The sequence below is a fragment of the Sabethes cyaneus genome, chromosome 2 (assembly GCF_943734655.1).
Source record: "Sabethes cyaneus chromosome 2, idSabCyanKW18_F2, whole genome shotgun sequence".
Lineage (NCBI taxonomy): Eukaryota > Metazoa > Arthropoda > Insecta > Diptera > Culicidae > Sabethes > Sabethes cyaneus.
Window position 1 is genome coordinate 139,698,865 of NC_071354.1, and position 17,058 is coordinate 139,715,922.

At 38.0% G+C, this 17,058-nt stretch overlaps 1 protein-coding gene across 1 annotated transcript; it reads left to right on the top strand.

Moving 5' to 3' along the window:
* The first annotated feature begins 5,485 nt into the window (after window positions 1-5,485).
* On the top strand, window positions 5,486-6,176 carry LOC128736073 (uncharacterized). Its single transcript, XM_053830556.1, has 2 exons — window positions 5,486-5,492; window positions 5,554-6,176. The coding sequence occupies exons 1-2, from the start codon at window positions 5,486-5,488 to the stop codon at window positions 6,174-6,176; spliced, it is 630 nt and encodes a 209-aa protein (XP_053686531.1).
* Window positions 6,177-17,058: the final 10,882 nt, after the last annotated feature.

Consider the following 17,058-nt stretch of genomic DNA (forward strand, 5'->3'; position numbering starts at 1 on the left):
TGAAGCGTTATTCGTGGACAAACCCTTTAAAACAGTTTTTAAACCCAGAGTTATTCTGGTCAACTTTTACGTGTTCATAGTGTTCTAGAAAGTTGTTTATCTTGCTAAAATCAACGTTTTTGTAGAACATTATTATAAGTGATTTTCTGCAGTTTCGGAGATTTTGAGCATTTTTGATGAAAAATAGTACTACTTTGAGCTTAAATATTTCCCAAGGTGGCAAATGGTGGCAGACCAAACAACTCCTACTTAAAAGTACAACAAAAAGATGTGTTGCTTATTTTATTTTTTGTTTGAGTAAAGTTAATTGTTAACTGCTTGTCAATTCGTGTTTTCTAATTAAATAGACTAAAAAGTCATTCCGAGAAGATTCGGTCTTCTGTGACTGTTGTTGAAATTCGGTCATTTGGATTTCGGTCATTCGTGATTCGACCATTTGTGTTTCTGCCCTTTGGTACCAGCCCATTATGAGTGGGATCTTTTGAAAAGACACCAATCGAAGGTATTGAACAAAATAGACTTAAGTTAGTTATTCGGAAGCTTTTCTGCACTTCTGCACAACTTGAAGGGTCTGTCCATGAATAACCCTTCATAGACAATTTCCATGAAGAGATACAGGTATGGTGTCTTTGACAAAGTTGTTTGTATTGATATTTACTACAACTTTACCGAAGGTACTAAGCCTGTATCTCGAATATACGAGAAAATAAATATCGTATCTCACTTTTAAGGGAATTAATCACCCAAAGATTAACCCACCCAAGAAGGGGCTTGTTATACCAAGAAATGTTCCTAAAGACACTTTATGCGAAAAACTTCATGTTTCGGCGCTATATCAAACGATCACGTATTTCGCTGTTTCGACCACTGTGCATTGGCACGAAAATATTTAAAATCGATCTGGAAACCGCTAAGCTATGGGCGCTCAAAATCTTTCAGTTTTTCGTGACACTCGCATTTTTTTGATTTTTTGGAATGACGTCCTATCTCAAACCTTGCCGTAAGACGTAGTCCTATATCAAAATGAAAGGCAATTTTCCAATAAATCTCTGATGCTTCATTTTTATATATTTACACTCATACTTTCTCATTATTGTCTAATCTATCTTTTCAAATGTGTAGTTTGATTTATTACGTTTATTTAATACATTTTTGTGTGAAAATTAAAAAATTCATGTAAACCAAGATAAAACTAGAACTTGGGCACTAGAAAGTTGATTTTTTGATAGCGGTGATCTTTCCAATAAAAATATAAAATATATTTCTGGTTATTAGTTACGTTTGCCAATTAACGTTGGTGATAACGGAACGATAATATTTATTTGTTTCATTTATTAATAAAAATAGTATTGTAACCTGTAACATGTTGCATTATTTCTGAATTTCATTTTGTAATGAAGGATCAGAAGCTTATAGATAATTAGTTCCACATAATTTGATAACACATTTTCGTTCAAATTTACAGTAACCAAATATTTTGTTTAAATTTGTCACATATCAGAATAGTTAGTCAAATGACACTTTGTTACATACCTATAGGGATGCGTAGCTGTGAAGATCCCATAACGTAATACATAGAATTTAAGCGAGACTCCCGAGAAATTTATTCTCGTTCATTGGATTTTCTCACTAATTGCTTCCCGGATTTTGATAATTATGTATCAACTAGAAATTCATATCAGAGATGGCCTATCTGATTATCATTTTGAATAGTATAATGTGAAAAACAAAATCGACCTTAATGGAAAAGGTCCAGTATAATAATCGGTTTAATATCTGTGAACGTGTCGTGACGTACTAAGTCATGGTAATGGTAGAAGCTTACGGATACTTCAGTGGAATATTCGCGGAATGAATGAATTGGGAAAATTTGATAACATACTCTATTTTTTAAACGATTGTGATATAACAGTGGATGTAATTGTAATTGGCGAAACATGGGTGAGAGCGGATAGTGCTTCAATTTTTGAAATTCCCGGTTTTCAGTCCACATTCTCATGCAGGGAATCATCTCATGGGGGGCTGGCGTTGTACGTTAACAACAAAATAATGCATAACATTAAAAATAATTGTTCTTTGGATGGATTGCACACCATTCACGTTGAGCTTACTATCGATGGGTCTTCCTTCGATGTTATTGGTGTCTATCGACCACCTTCCTTTGATTTTCATAGATTTTATGACGTCTTGGAAGGTTGGTTGCATGATGCAAAAAAGAACACGCCATGTTTCATTGTAGGAGATGTAAACGTCCCAGTCAATCTGATTGGCAACAATGTTGTGATTAAATATAAAAATTTATTGGAATCATATGGCTTCATATGCTCAAATTCAATTCCTACTCGGCCAGCCAGTAATAATGTTCTTGACCATGTAATATGTAGAACAAGTGACGCTTACCGTCTACGCAATGATACGATTGCCACCAACGTAAGTGATCACTCGCAAATTTTGACTTCAATAAATCTTGCTGGGAGACGACAAAAACAGGTTCTTACTAAAAGAATTATTGATAATGTGAGGCTAACTACGATGTTTAATGATTATATGAACAGTATTGTATGCGTGGATAATGTTGAAAATTGTTTTTCAGAAATAATTGCGAAATACAATCAGTTGCTTACTTTGTGCACAAGAACATTTACGACTGAAATAACTGCTAAAAATGAATACTGTCCGTGGATGACATTTGAATTATGGAGGCTAATGAAGATTAAAACAAAATATCTAAAAAAAGTAAAAAGAAACCCTTACGACGCGAACCTTCGAATAATGCTAAATCATGTGACAAGAAAAGTTGAAGCCACAAAAAAACAAAACAAGAAATCATATTATAAAACGCTTCTGAGTACTACTTGTCACTCAAAACTTTGGAAAAATATAAACACAATCTTTGGGAGGGAAAAAGGAAAGGAAACAATAAATTTATCTCAAAATGGAAGTAAAATTTCTGATGCGCAGCACGTCTGCGAAATTTTCAATAATTATTTTTCTAATATTGGCACCAATCTTGCGCGTAACATATCAAATCCTTTGAACGTTAGTCCTACTAGCAACGTTAGATGCGTCTCTAATACAATCTTTTTACGCCCTGCAAGTATTAATGAAGTTACTACTCTAATAAAAGAATTAGATGTTAATAAGAGTTCAGGCCCGGATAACATTCCAGCAAGAGTAATAAAGGGTAATCCCCAAGCATTTGCGTTCATTTTGTGTCAAGCCTTCAATAAAATTCTTGATACTGGTGAATATCCCAACTGTTTAAAAATTGCTAGAGTAGTACCAATTTTTAAAGCAGGAAACACTTTAGATGCCTGTAATTACCGTCCAATATCTACACTATCGGTCTTTAACAAGATCCTAGAAAAACTACTTGTAGCTCGATTATTAGATTTTTTGAAGGCAAACAATGTTTTTTACAAATTCCAATACGGCTTTAGGCAGAAATGTGGGACTACGACAGCTATAACAGAGCTAATAGACTACATAGTCAGCGAAATTGAATCGAAGAAACTTGTTGGAGGGTTATTCCTTGACCTTAAAAAGGCCTTTGATACCTTGAATCACAATATTCTCTTAAAGAAACTGGAATTATATGGAATAAGAGGAGTGGCAAACAATGTCATTCGCAGTTACTTAACACAAAGAATGCAATTTGTAACGATTGGTGATGCACGTAGCACACTCCACAAAATTGATGTAGGGGTGCCTCAGGGTAGCAATATCGGTCCACTGTTGTTTTTGATTTACATCAACGACATTGGCAATTTAAACTTAAAAGGGATACCAAGGTTATTTGCATATGATACGGCATTATTTTATCCTTGCGTTGACATCGGCAGTGCGATATCGTCGATGGAGCATGATTTAAAAGTTCTTTCTGACTATTTTGATGCTAATTTACTGTCACTCAACTTAACGAAAACAAAATATATGGTTTTCCACTCACCTAGGAAAAAACCCGCCGATCACGTTAACCTATGCGTCAACGAAATATCTATAGAAAAAGTAGATGATTTCAAGTATCTGGGTGTTTACCTTGATGCAACGTTGTCTTGGGACCGGCAAATCAAACATATGCAGCAAAAAATTTCATCATTAGCCGGCGCAATGAGAAAAGTTAGCTACTTCGTTCCTAAACACGTATTATTAAAATTCTACTATGGTTGTATTCACTCCCAAATTCAGTATCTAGTTCTCGTGTGGGGCCACGCCAGTAAATCGAAAATTAAGAAAATACAAGTTTTGCAAAACAGGTGCTTGAAAATAATATTTCAACTACCGATACTTTACCCAACGGTTCAACTCTACACAAATAATAGCCACACAGTTTTACCCATCTTAGCCTTACGTGATATGCAAACTGCTATTCACATGCAGAAAGTTTTACATCAACCAGACTATCACCATAATATGTCTTTAAACACTGGTAATAGACTGCAAAATACCCGACGAGCAAATCTCATACAGCGTGATAGAGCCACAACAAATCTTGGTCAGACGCGAATTTCATTTTTTGGTCCTTCAATTTACAACGCTCTGCCTAACGAATTAAAACAAATCACCAACATCGATCTGTATAAATACAAAATTAAACAATATTTTAAGACAAACATAATCAATTATATAATTTGAGCGTATCAACCATGCCTATGTAAAGTAAATCGTAAATTAAATTTAACTTCTCTCTACCAGTAGCTTAATCAGAATTATTATTAGTTATAGTTATACTGGGCCCCTTAAAAAGGAATATTAAATTCCACTGGGCGCCCATTAAATAGTTTTTAAATAATTTTATGTATCCTCTTTATGTTTTCCTCAGCTTAAATTAATTTCTTTGTTTAGTGTGTTGTCCAGTTCTCTTCTAAGCTGAGGTTTCTGTAAGTGTCCGATACCAGGGGGCTCTCTGTGTGAGCTTTTTGGTAACGGGGGTGAGCGGAGGGTTAGTTAAAAAAAAAAAAAAAAAAAAAAAAAAAAAAAAGTCAACTACTCGTACTACCTGTTTATCAGAACCGATTAAGTCTCATATGTAATTTGTTGAAGTCACTATTGGTTACTAAAAGCAATTGTATGATTTCTGCATCCTCCTTTAAATAATTATAATTTATTAAAGCAAATTGTATCACATCGGTACCGCAGATATACATAACAAATAGATAAAAACTTTGTTCATCGTAATGAATTACACAATTTATTAGCGCGAATAATTTACGTTTTTGTGCAGAACCCATGACGACGGACTTCTTAATTGCTACGCTTTAAAAAACGAAATAACTGCCAACATCCCGTACGTCCAGGCATTTTACGTTCAGGAAGAAACCTACGATTGTTTTGAAACACGTGACTGAATGTCCGAGCAATGAACAAACAGCGGAGGCACGTCCCTTGCCGATTAGATCAACCCATTTTGTGCTGTCATATAAAAACGAAAGTATCCGAACCACTCAGTCAGCATTCGACGAAAGATTCTTGCAGATCGAACACAATGAACGGTAAGTCCTTTTTGTTTTAATTTTCATTTTGTGTTATCTCTAATCAATTGTGAATTCACAGGACTGTTGAAAACCGCGATAGTGTTAGCCGTAATGGCTAGTGCTTCATTTGCTTACCCACAAATGGATTCCGGTGTTATACAGCGAATGTCCAGAAATTCACCACCAAGGCCTGAAATACCTACGCCTGAAATGTCTGACCCGGAGCAACCTGATGCATCTGATCCAGCAGACTCAGGTTTGGAAAATATGGAGTCCGAACCATCGCAACCGAACTCTCCGAAGCCGGAAGCCTCCCGTGAAGAACCAGCTTCATCGCCAACTAAAATTCAGATGGCTGCAGAACCATTTGAAGAACCATCCGCGGAACCTATTAAACCGGAAGCAGAATATTCGGCTACAGTAGTAGAAACCAAAAACCCGGAACAACAAAAATCACCTGCTGCGGAAAGCAACGAAAAGGCAGCGGAGGATGCACCAATCGATCCCGAACTACCGATAGAAGCTCGCCAGGACTCCGAAGATCAGCGCGGTGAACCGATTTCTGCTTCGCGTTTTGCACCAATCGTTGCTTCTGAACCGGAACAGTCTCCTTTAGCATCGTGCAGTCGAGCGGAACTCAAAGAGCGAGTTGAGGCCATTATTCGTCAATTGGGTGAACTGAAGGAATTGTGCGGAATGTAGAACAATTAATCGAATCGCCTTAAAAACAGATAAACAGTCTCGTGTCATTCCAAAAATATAAAAGTGGTATTTTTGGATCATTCGTTTATTTTTAATGATTTTATAACCTACTTGATTTTGTTACTATCAAATGTACTTCACCGCCTCTTGAACAAATATACTTTTCTAGTTTATTTACTACGGCACGAAAGGCAATGTTACTCAATTAATCGTCATTACTTTAGCTTGGTTCGCTTACAAAGGCCATTGATGGCTGCAAAGTGCTTTTACTGCTCTGGTCATTTTCGTTCTCGGCTGGTTCGTAGCTACCTTAGACATACATAGTAATAGGTAGCCGCTGAATGAGCATGGCTTTTTTTATATTCCTTCAGCACGCACTGATTACCGTCAAAATCACGACTTGTTCACTGACAGCACAGGGCAAGTAAACGGGACGAGCGACTGAAGTTTTAATTAATTTATCATCTCACACGTGTCGTGTTTGATTATACCCTATCGCTTCCTTTCCATCGGACCGTTTCACGCCTTAGAGGGTTATTTGTTTTTATGAATGCCGTACTTTACTCAAGAATAGGACGAACGGGAAAATTGTAATATTTTACCTTAAAATTCTTACAAAATATATTAGTGACTAAATGTTCAGTTTGATAAACGATGTGAAAATAATGATCCTGGGAAATCTTTTGCGTGAAATTATGTTTAAGAATAAATAAACATACACTAATTTATTCTTTTAAACAAAAATTTTATACAATTTTACAACTTTTACATGTTTTATTAGGTGAACCGGCAAACTTCGTACTGTCACAAATTAAGCTAAATGAAGTAACTTATAAATATCGTATGTACTCAAAGTATAGGTTAAGTTTTGCACTTTTTTGAGTAGCTTATACTTTGTTGAAATGGTTAGCAGACCAGTGGATTTTCACAGAACATTTGTTTCTTTCAACTAAAGGGTGCCCACAGTAAAATTGCAACACACTCAAATTGCTCTAACTTTGGAACCGTTGGGTAAAATCAACTGAAATTTTGTGTGGGGAAAGTTCAAAGTGCATTGTTTATACTATGTGGATCTGTTGATCAGGTGCGCAAAAATATAAAAAATGCCGTCGAAAGAACAGCTCGTTTGCCAAAAGGTTCTGCACAAGTACATCGAAAATCAGAATCTGTCACATCGCGCCATCGGTAAAAAGTTGGGAATCCAAAATTCTTTCTACAGCAAAGGATAACTTTGATATTCCAGAGTACCTCCGAAAACAGAAAATGTCAAACTTTGCCAAGAATGGCAACCAATTTGTTCATGTAAAAAGCGGAGTACACCTTTCGCGACCCCAGGTACCACAAACATAGACAGGTGTGTTCGAAAGAGTGTCTTCAAAAGCGATTTCTTCCTCTTCTGAAGTCTCACAACTGTCCTACGATCTTCTGGTAAGATTTGACTTCATGCCATTGTGCAAAGGCCGTGCTGGAGTGGCATAAGGCAAATAATGTCGATTTCGTACCGAAAGATAGACCCCTGAAATACACCGGTGCTGCGGCCAATCGAGAAATACTAGACTGTTATGAAGCAAAATCTTCTGAAACATCCTAAAGTAGTCAAAACAGTTGAAGAAATGAAGAAAGTATGGGTAACTATGCAAACCATGTCGACTTTGAGGTTGTGCAAGATCTCAAGGATGGGGATAAAGCCAAAGTACCGACATTCGGATACGGAGGCGAAATTTAATAAAATAAAAACGCTAAGACTAAGTTAATAATTGGTTCATATGATGCCCTGAAAGTTTGATGCAACCACCCAGTTAGCTTCGAGATACGATGCTGGTCTAACAAGCCAGTCGTCGTATGCTCGAATCTCCACTAGGCGGTGCTTGCTAGATAGAGTCAGTAGGATCGTTACACTGACCCCGTAATTTTCCTGTACTCTAACAGCAGGCTGCGAAGTATGTCGATAAAGATGGGTAATGTCTAATAACGGTTTAAGGGGGGACCCTACTCTGGAAAGTCGGAAAAATCGAATTTTATTTTTTTACATTTTCGAGACCCTTTTACCTTCAGAAATGTCATGCCAAAAAGATTTCTTGATATCCGATCTCGTTGAAAACTTACGGCAAATATTGTGGAGTCACCATTGCTGTACGAAACTTTGAACGCGTTTTCTCCGAAACCATGTTTCTTTAGCTGGCGGTACGTGTATCTCAGAATCTAGTGGACCGATTTTGCTGAATTTTGAATTATCTAAATTGTTACGTGGCCGTTTTTTGATATCTCAATTTTTCAATTTTTTATGAGCTCTTAATTGGCGATTTTTGATGAAAAAACACCTTTCTTTTGGAAAAATTTCCACCATTTTGGTAATTTTTCGAATTTTCAAAAACCGCTACGTTACAATTTAGGTATTGGCCTAAAGCTCCGAAATCATCCTTGAAATCCATTCTACGATTTTTTTTTGTCGGAAGATTTGACCACTGCGACCATTATTTTGATCTATTGTGGTAATCCATTCTACGATACTCCGTTGTTTCCCGGCATGACCGCCAGCAGGGAACTATTTTCTAGAGGGCATTCACGCATCCACCTGCCACCAGCGTAATAAACACTATTCTGGTATCCTAAAAATACAAAATATATCTTCAAATATACCTTAACCAATAACAAAAATACCCCAACGCTTAGCTATAATTCTAGCATCTGAAAAACATTCACGAAAATCTATTATTTTTCGGTCTTTCAGAGAAGGGTCCCCCTTTAAGCCCACGACTTTGCTTTTGAAAGTTTGATGACAATCGGGTAAAAACACGAATTTTGTGAATTAATTTTGTGTGTTGTAATTTTACCGTGGACACCCTTTATGCGAAACCAATTGTTATAAAATGTATTGCCAAATAACCGTTGGAACGTAGCTGTGTGTTTTTAATTCAACCTTTGGATCGGTAGTTTCTACCTTGGTTTTTCTATCTGTACAGAGGCATTTCATAGACAAAAGTTTTATCTTAAACTCCTCCGTAACCTGCCACTTTTTAACGTGATTTTCTCTTACATAATCTAAGATTGACTTCTTGTGCGTAATGAGCCCTGAGAGTAGCTCAAGCCTTTCCTTTCTTGACTAAGGAGGAGTTCAAACCACTATCAGAACATTCTTCTTACCCGAGAAATACTTACTTACTTAGTTACTTTAGCAGCCGAGAGCCGGGGTGGTTCTTGCCGTATCAAGAATTCCTCTCCATTGTACTCGGTCCTGGGCTACTCGTCACCAATTCGTTGCGCGTCTCGACACACGCAAGTCGGCTTCAACCTGGTCAAGCCATCGGGCACGTTGGGCCCCTCTATTCCTGGTGCCGGAGGGGTTTTTGATGAGAACGGATTTCACTGCTCAGTCGACCGGCACCCTTGCGACGTGGCCGGCCCACCGTTGTCTCTTAACTTTTGCCAGGTGATGGGAATCTCTCCAAGCAGTGCCTGTAGCTCGTGATTCATACGTCTCCGCCACTCTCTGCTTTCTGTTTGTACTCCACCAAAAATAGTTCGCAAGACCTTTCGTTCAAATACAGCTAGTACACGTATGTCCTCCGTAAGCAAAGTTACTATCTCAAGTCCGTAGAGGACTACCGGTCTGATTAGCGTTTTGTACATCGTCAGCTTTGTGCGGCGGCGCATGCTGCCAGATCGAAGCATCTTGCGAAGGGAAAAGTTGGCTCGATTTCTAGCTTGAATGTGTCGTTGTATCTCTTTAGTCGTATTATTGTCGGCGGTGACCAAAGATACCCAAATATACGAACTCATCAACCACTTCCAGTTCATCACCATCAATAGTCACTGTCCGTGAGAGGCAAACATTGTTTTCTCTGGAGCCTTTCCCTACCATGTATTTGCTTTTTGACGCATTGATTTCTAACCCTGTCCTCCTAGCCTCCGTGTTTAGTCTGGCGTAGATTGCCTCCGCTGTCCTAAGGTTTCTAGTAATAATGTCGAGGTTATCTGCGAAGACTAGGAGTTGCCATTGCTGAAGGTCGTTCCTTTCATTTCGATGCACGCTCGCCGGATCACACCTTAAATAGCGATATTGAATAACATACAGGACACTCTATCTCGTTGTCGCAACCCTCTGCGCGATTCGAAAGGACTCGAGAGTGTCAACACGCACGCACGTTGCACATCACTCGCTCTAGAGTAGCTTTGATCAGCCGCGTCGGTTTGTCCGGAAAAGCGGACTCGTGCATTATCTGCCATAGCTGTTCTCGTTCAACTGTTTGGAAGAAGAAGAAGCACAAAATTGCCAAAAAGTTCTGAGATGAGTCAGCCGTTCATGACGACGGGAACCATCAATGGGCAAATCTACCGGGACAAGTGCCTTCCCAAACGCCTGCTGCGCTTCCTGTTATCTCACGGAGGTGTGATGCTATTTTGGCCGGAGTTGGAATCCTTCCACTACGCGCGGTCGGTGTTAAACTAGTACAATGTTGAGTTTGTACCAAAAAAGTCAACCGACCGAACTCGCCGAAACTTCGTCCGATTGAGAAGTGAAGCGGATAAAAGCAGAATAGTAGGTCAGGGAGCGTCATTGCAGCAACGTTTACTAAGTTTGTATAACTTGGGTAAAATGGAATGTTATACCATCATAATAAGCGTTGCTCTAATGGCCCACTCTAACCTAATTTTTCACTCTTTTCGTTTCATGTTTTGTCACGCCTTTTCGTAAACCTTTTTATTACAATTTGACGGCAATGGCTAAGTATTTTTATTTTTATTCTTGTTGGTCCGAATTTATATCAATTGAATGAAAGCTTGCTCTGTTCAAACTGTTTAGAGTAACGGAGCCACCTCGTCATACGTAATCACGGTTCACACTTTATTTCGAGCTTTTAAAGCAATTATATTAATAAGTACTCAAGTTTTTGGCACGATATGAATCTTTCACTTGTTGTCTGTACATGTTGTATACCCAGATATTTTTTTACAGAAACAAATTTTCGAATTCAGGGGTAGTTCGTCAAACGGAAACTGCACTTCGTTATAAACAAGTTTCGTCTACCATGGACAAACACAATTGCAAGAAGTTTGAATCAGAGCTCAAATTTCGAGGTTTTTATTCCGAGTAAACTGCTGATCTACTTCTGATGCTCTACGTCATATTCAAAGGGGATAGAAAAACCACGAAGACTTTTATTTTTGAAAAAAGAGAGGTTTTCTTACATTATCTTTTGTCGATTACGAAGAGACAATCCATAAATGTTGATGCCAAGTACTTATTAGTTTGAATGTAATTCGCATCAAGGTTGGTTATATCGCTGATTTTTCGTGCCTATGTCGAGAAAGTGGACGAAGACCCACCGTAAACGAAGCCATCCAGCACTCTACTGTAGCACTGTGATGCGTTAAAAAGTATTCCAGCCATGGATGAAGACTACGATAAAAGCATTATTCAAGTTACTTCAAACATGTTACTAAAATTTTTGCACGATTTTTCTGAATAAATCATTTCTCATACGATGCAGCTCGTAAACCAAATATAACGTAAACCTTACTGTCAGGAAATTGCATGCGCTCTAAAACAAGCACTCGCTGGGCGATAAAGCGTATGGACCATCAAAAACAAGCTGCACCGAGTTGGTATAAATTTCCCGTGAATCGCAAGCACGTGTACAAAGCGCTAAAAATGATTGGTAAGAACGAGTAACCCTACATATGCATTTAAAAATTATATCACTTAGAAGGTTCAACATTATTCACGTTGCAGTTATTTTCGCCATTAGTCTTTGCCTGCTTACGGTAACTCTAGCTCAGGACTGCCCACCAGCTGATGCCTCGTCGACCGATATCGTCTACTTGCCGCATCCTACGGATGTCTCCAAGTATATAGTATGCAATCACGGAACGCCAGTAGAAATGGATTGCCCGGTTAATTTGGTATGGAACCCGGAGGCTAACGTATGCGATTGGCCGAAGGCGGAAAATTGTAAGAGTTAATAATTATTTGTTAGGCATTGCGGTAGGCCGAAAGCAGGTTGGAATTCACCAGTAAATAAATGTTTGCATTTTTGTTAGTATGGTCAAATATTAAATTTAATAAAACAACCTTATCAAAAATTCGCCTATTTTTCTTTTAAACCACGGTGTGTGCTGATGTGTCAGATTCGAGAATCAACAGTGATCGATGTACACTTTGGCTACAATTTTGTTTATTTACAAACAAAATAGAATGAACGTCATTATACTTTTCACAAGAGCATGATCCTAGCGCTCGTTTATAAAATTGTGTTGTCTCTAACTATCATAAGAACCTTTCCTGGCCCCAAAAACCTCTACATGCAAATTTTCACACAGATTGGTTCAGTAGTTTTCGATTCTATAAGGAACATCCCGACAGCGATTCAATGATTTATCAGTGCAGTTACGGAGTAAATTGAATACATTGGCATGGATAGGTGACTACTTTGACAGCTTGAATCTAATGTAAACTTTGATTGCTAACGAAGCATAGTTGCTGAGTTATGCGTAAATGTTAGTTTAGGATGGTTTTGATGTAATTTTTCGTTATACGGCAAATACGATATCAACAAGAGGATATTATTTGTTGAAAATTTGTAACAACGTTTTACATCACTCACATATCTGTTTTAAAAATACGGTGAAAAGAATTTACAAAATATATTTCGCCTTTCCATAATTTAATCAAACCCCGTCAAGCGCCTAGTGGGGTAAAAGTGCGATCTACGGACGGGGCAAACGTGCGATTCATGGACGAGGCAAAAATGTATAGCTAATTATATACAGCTTTAGGCACTATATTACACATACTAGAAATGGAAGATCTGCAGAAAACTGTGTGTTTTACAGATGTTGGCCGAAGGAAAACAATGTTTTTCCGCTGATGAAACAAAAAACAAACGTTTGGAAAAGTTTCGATCTGACGGAGGCTGCAATACATCAGCGCAAAATAGGAAAGGTGCAAATTGAGAATATTCCTTACCGAAACTTAGAGCAGATTAAGGATAATATGGTTTTGTTAGTTACTGCTGTGCTAATTTCAAAGATTCGAGCTTCGCACTTTTGCCCCGCTAGTGGAGTAAAAGTGCGAATCGGCACTTCGTCAGAAGAATGAAGAATTTATTTTGCATAACACTATTATTCCAGCTGATTTATAGTTGAATGTGAAGACATTGAGTTACTTTATCACTATAAAATTTTTTGTTGTTGTCCTTCTTTATATCTCACAATAATTGATGACAACTTCAAACGTCGCACTTATGCCCCGCCTTACTCTAATGTTCTCGTCTGCAAAACGTTTGTTTCGTCTGTAAACAATGCATACCAAATAAACCTAACATAAATTTTTTATAGTTAAGTAAATAGTAAGAAAACAATGTATTTGATTCAAGGTAAAAAAGCAAAGCCTTGGGCTTAAACCCGTTTTCTAAGACTTGACCCTTCTTTATCGGCAGACTTCACAGCCGGCTATTAGAGTGCAGGACAGTTACGGGGCTAGTGCAACATTTCTACTGACTCTATCTAGCAGCAGCGCCTAGCTGAGATTTGAACATACAACGACTGACTTGTTAGACCAACATCCTACCTCGAAACCAACTAAGCGGGTTATTGATTCAGGATATTGATTCAAGGTAATTATTTTTATTTATCCTGCGTGTTACAGCATTATTTCGAACACGTGTACTTAGACATTTGACCCGATCCGATCCGATGATCCGCATTTTGCATTTCGATTCCGAAGCGACCACACTCTGCTGGGACCACAGCTTTATATCTCATCGAAGGGGAAAGATGTTCCTGGATCAGTAAAGGCCGTTTTCGTCGAAAAATTCGGCGAGATGGATATGGTTATGGTCCTGAGATTTGTCCTATCGACATTTTTTGGGTTGGGACGCAGGCGAAACTGAAGGAACACCTGAAATCAGTGGACAGTTTTGAGAAAATTTTAGAAGTTTTATTAAAGTCGCAATCTCGTGCTCTCTTTTTCTCCGCGTCTCTCTCTCTCTCCTCTTGAGAAGTTGTTTGTTCTTCAAACTCCGCATCATGCTCAAAATGATCGGTTGTGATCGGTTTCGATCATCGACGTTCCAAAGTACAAACGGAATGTACCACGATACCAAAATTCATCAGCGATCTCGGTATGGGGTGGGGAGGCATTTCAACGAAAGGGAAACTTCCTCTTATATTTATTGAAAATGGTGAGAAAGTTAATGCAAAATACTATCTCGAAATGGTCTTAGAACAAAATTTGATGTCCTACGTTCGGGGAATGTATGGTGAAGAATATTACTGCTTTCAACAGGATGGAACTCCTGCCCACACTGCAAAACTTGTGCAGACGTGGTGCAAAGCCAATTTGACGGATTTCATATCGAAAAAGGAATGGCCTCCAAGTTCTCCTGATTTGAACATCTGGATATTTGTATATGGGAGTACATGCCGCAGAAGCTCAAGGTTTATAAATATCATGATTTGGATGAATTTAAGTTAGTTATCAACAAGATATGGGATGATATTCCGATGGGAGTAGTGCGTGCCGCATGCAACGACTTCAAAAAGCGTTTGAAGGGTGTTATCCAGGAAAAGGCGATTCAATAGAGCAAAGATTGTAGGTTGCGTTCTGTATCTATGGGTAAACACCTTCTAAAACTAAAATTCGAAATAAACCCTTTATTTTTTAAAATATAAGCCTTTGTTTTTGTTCGAATATACATGTGTCACACTGTATATAGAGATCGACTTAACGTCTGTTTGAAATTTGACTACTAATTTCTGATAGCTCTTAAAACCTAGAATTTTATTTTACCATTAGTCATCATATTTTAGTCAAAACATGGCTACATCACTAGCAGTTGCAACACTTGTTTCACCCATACCGCTACTCCCAGTAATCTCATTTTTTGTATTACATTAAACAATTGCAACAATTGTCAAAAAAAAGCTTTTCTCTCCGTTAAGTAGAATGAATCAATGTGGCGGTCCATCACTCAACAAACAACAAGCAGACACAGGAAATGAAAGTTCCATTGCTAACGGTGAAGTACGTGTCAACGGCCAAACTTCCGCTCACGCTAAATTTGATAAGTTTGTTTTCGGCGAAAGCCAGCTATACCCAAAATACAAAATATGGTAAACTCAATTAGAAGCTTGACTATAAAAGCATGCAATGCTTTCTTTGCACACGAAAAACCGTTATGCGATTCATCGCAATGTTAGGTCAGTAACATTACTTCCAACGGATATCGGAGACTAATAACTGTTTTGTATATCTACAGCACTCGCTCTCATATTGGGACTTATCACTGGAAGCAATTCGATATTATGCCCGCTACTTGCCGATGTCGACCAGACTGTCCATCTACCGCATCCAACAAACTGTTCCCGGTTTTTGACATGTGTCCATGGTATTCCTACCGAGCAAGAATGTCCTGTAGGATTACACTGGAATGCGGCCGCGGGAGCTTGTGATTATCCTGACAAAGCGAACTGCATAAACTTCGACGCTTCATCAATTTTGTTCGACGTTTCTTTATTGGAAAATGGCCTCTGTTTGCCGCAGCACGACGACTGCCCAGATATCAGTCAGCACAAGGGAAGGTTGGTGTTTCTAAAAGATACAGATTGCCGAAACTTTCACATCTGTCTTGGCGGTGAAAAGCTAACAATGTCCTGTCCGCCATTCACATTTTGGAAAAGGGAACAGTGTGTATGTGGGGTAACACCCGATGAGGAGTGTGTTGCTTCGGATCGTTTCACTACACTGTTACCGCTCCCGACGGATGAGCCCTCAGGGAGGGTTCGGCGTTCCGCGGTGACAGACAATACAACGGAAACGGAAGTGGTGGGGCTTTCCGAAGTTAATACCGAGGAAACAACGGTGGAACACGAAATAGGAGATCGGGAGATTATTATTCAACCGGTGCCAGCAGCAGAATCAAGTGCGGTCGTTCCTGTTTTATCGCTCTTTGCAGCTGCTGGTATAGTATTCGTGTTATAGTGCGTATAAAATTGTTATTTATTTGTTATTATAATAGAATTATAGAAAAAAATATGTTAAAGGACCAGTTTTTAATTTTCAATTTAAGTAATCTTCGTTTAATAATTGAGAGTTATTTGTGGTAATGATGCCGTAAGTAATCGTGATGCCTTGCAAAATCTGCACAATATATGATCGAATTCCGAAAATAAATTATGGCACCAGGTCTCTGCTTCGCTATGCCAAATCTGATATATCTATTGGACAATAATTTCTCATAGATATCAAGAGATAATGTCCAATGGGTTATGAATTTGAAGAAATGCGTGAGTCGAGGAAAATAAATAGCTGTGAATGGCTCACCCAAAAACTTGAGTTTGGTTAAAAAGAAGATAAAAATTTCAAAAAGAATATGCTCAAAAAATTTAGAACCGTATTATCAGTTTTTGTGGAGAGCTAGAAGTCAAATTATCTTCAGTGTAAGAAAATTCTGACATAAGGATAGAAAATGTTAAATTTACAATGTGTTGTCTGAAGATCTGTTTGCTTTAAACACTCAATTTTAGTATCTTCTAATGTACCAATAACAATATAACAATAACAGTAATAGCTTAATTTATCACAGACATCTTTGGGCACTAGCACAGTAGATCAAACAAAAAAGCCGTTTTACACTTACTTTACAGAAAGTAGGGTAATTAATCTGTTTTGGACTGAGCAGTGTTTCAACTTAATCGTAGGCGTTAATCACGAAAAGACACATTGTAAGGTTCTAGAAAACAGAAAGTTGTTTGATTTTGAACAATAAATATCCAAAAAAGTTTTATTGAGCCTTAACATTTTATTTTACCCATGTTTAATATTGAACCCACAACCATGTTCAAGCTTTATTCGTGCTATTTATACTTTTCAAGCTGTAAC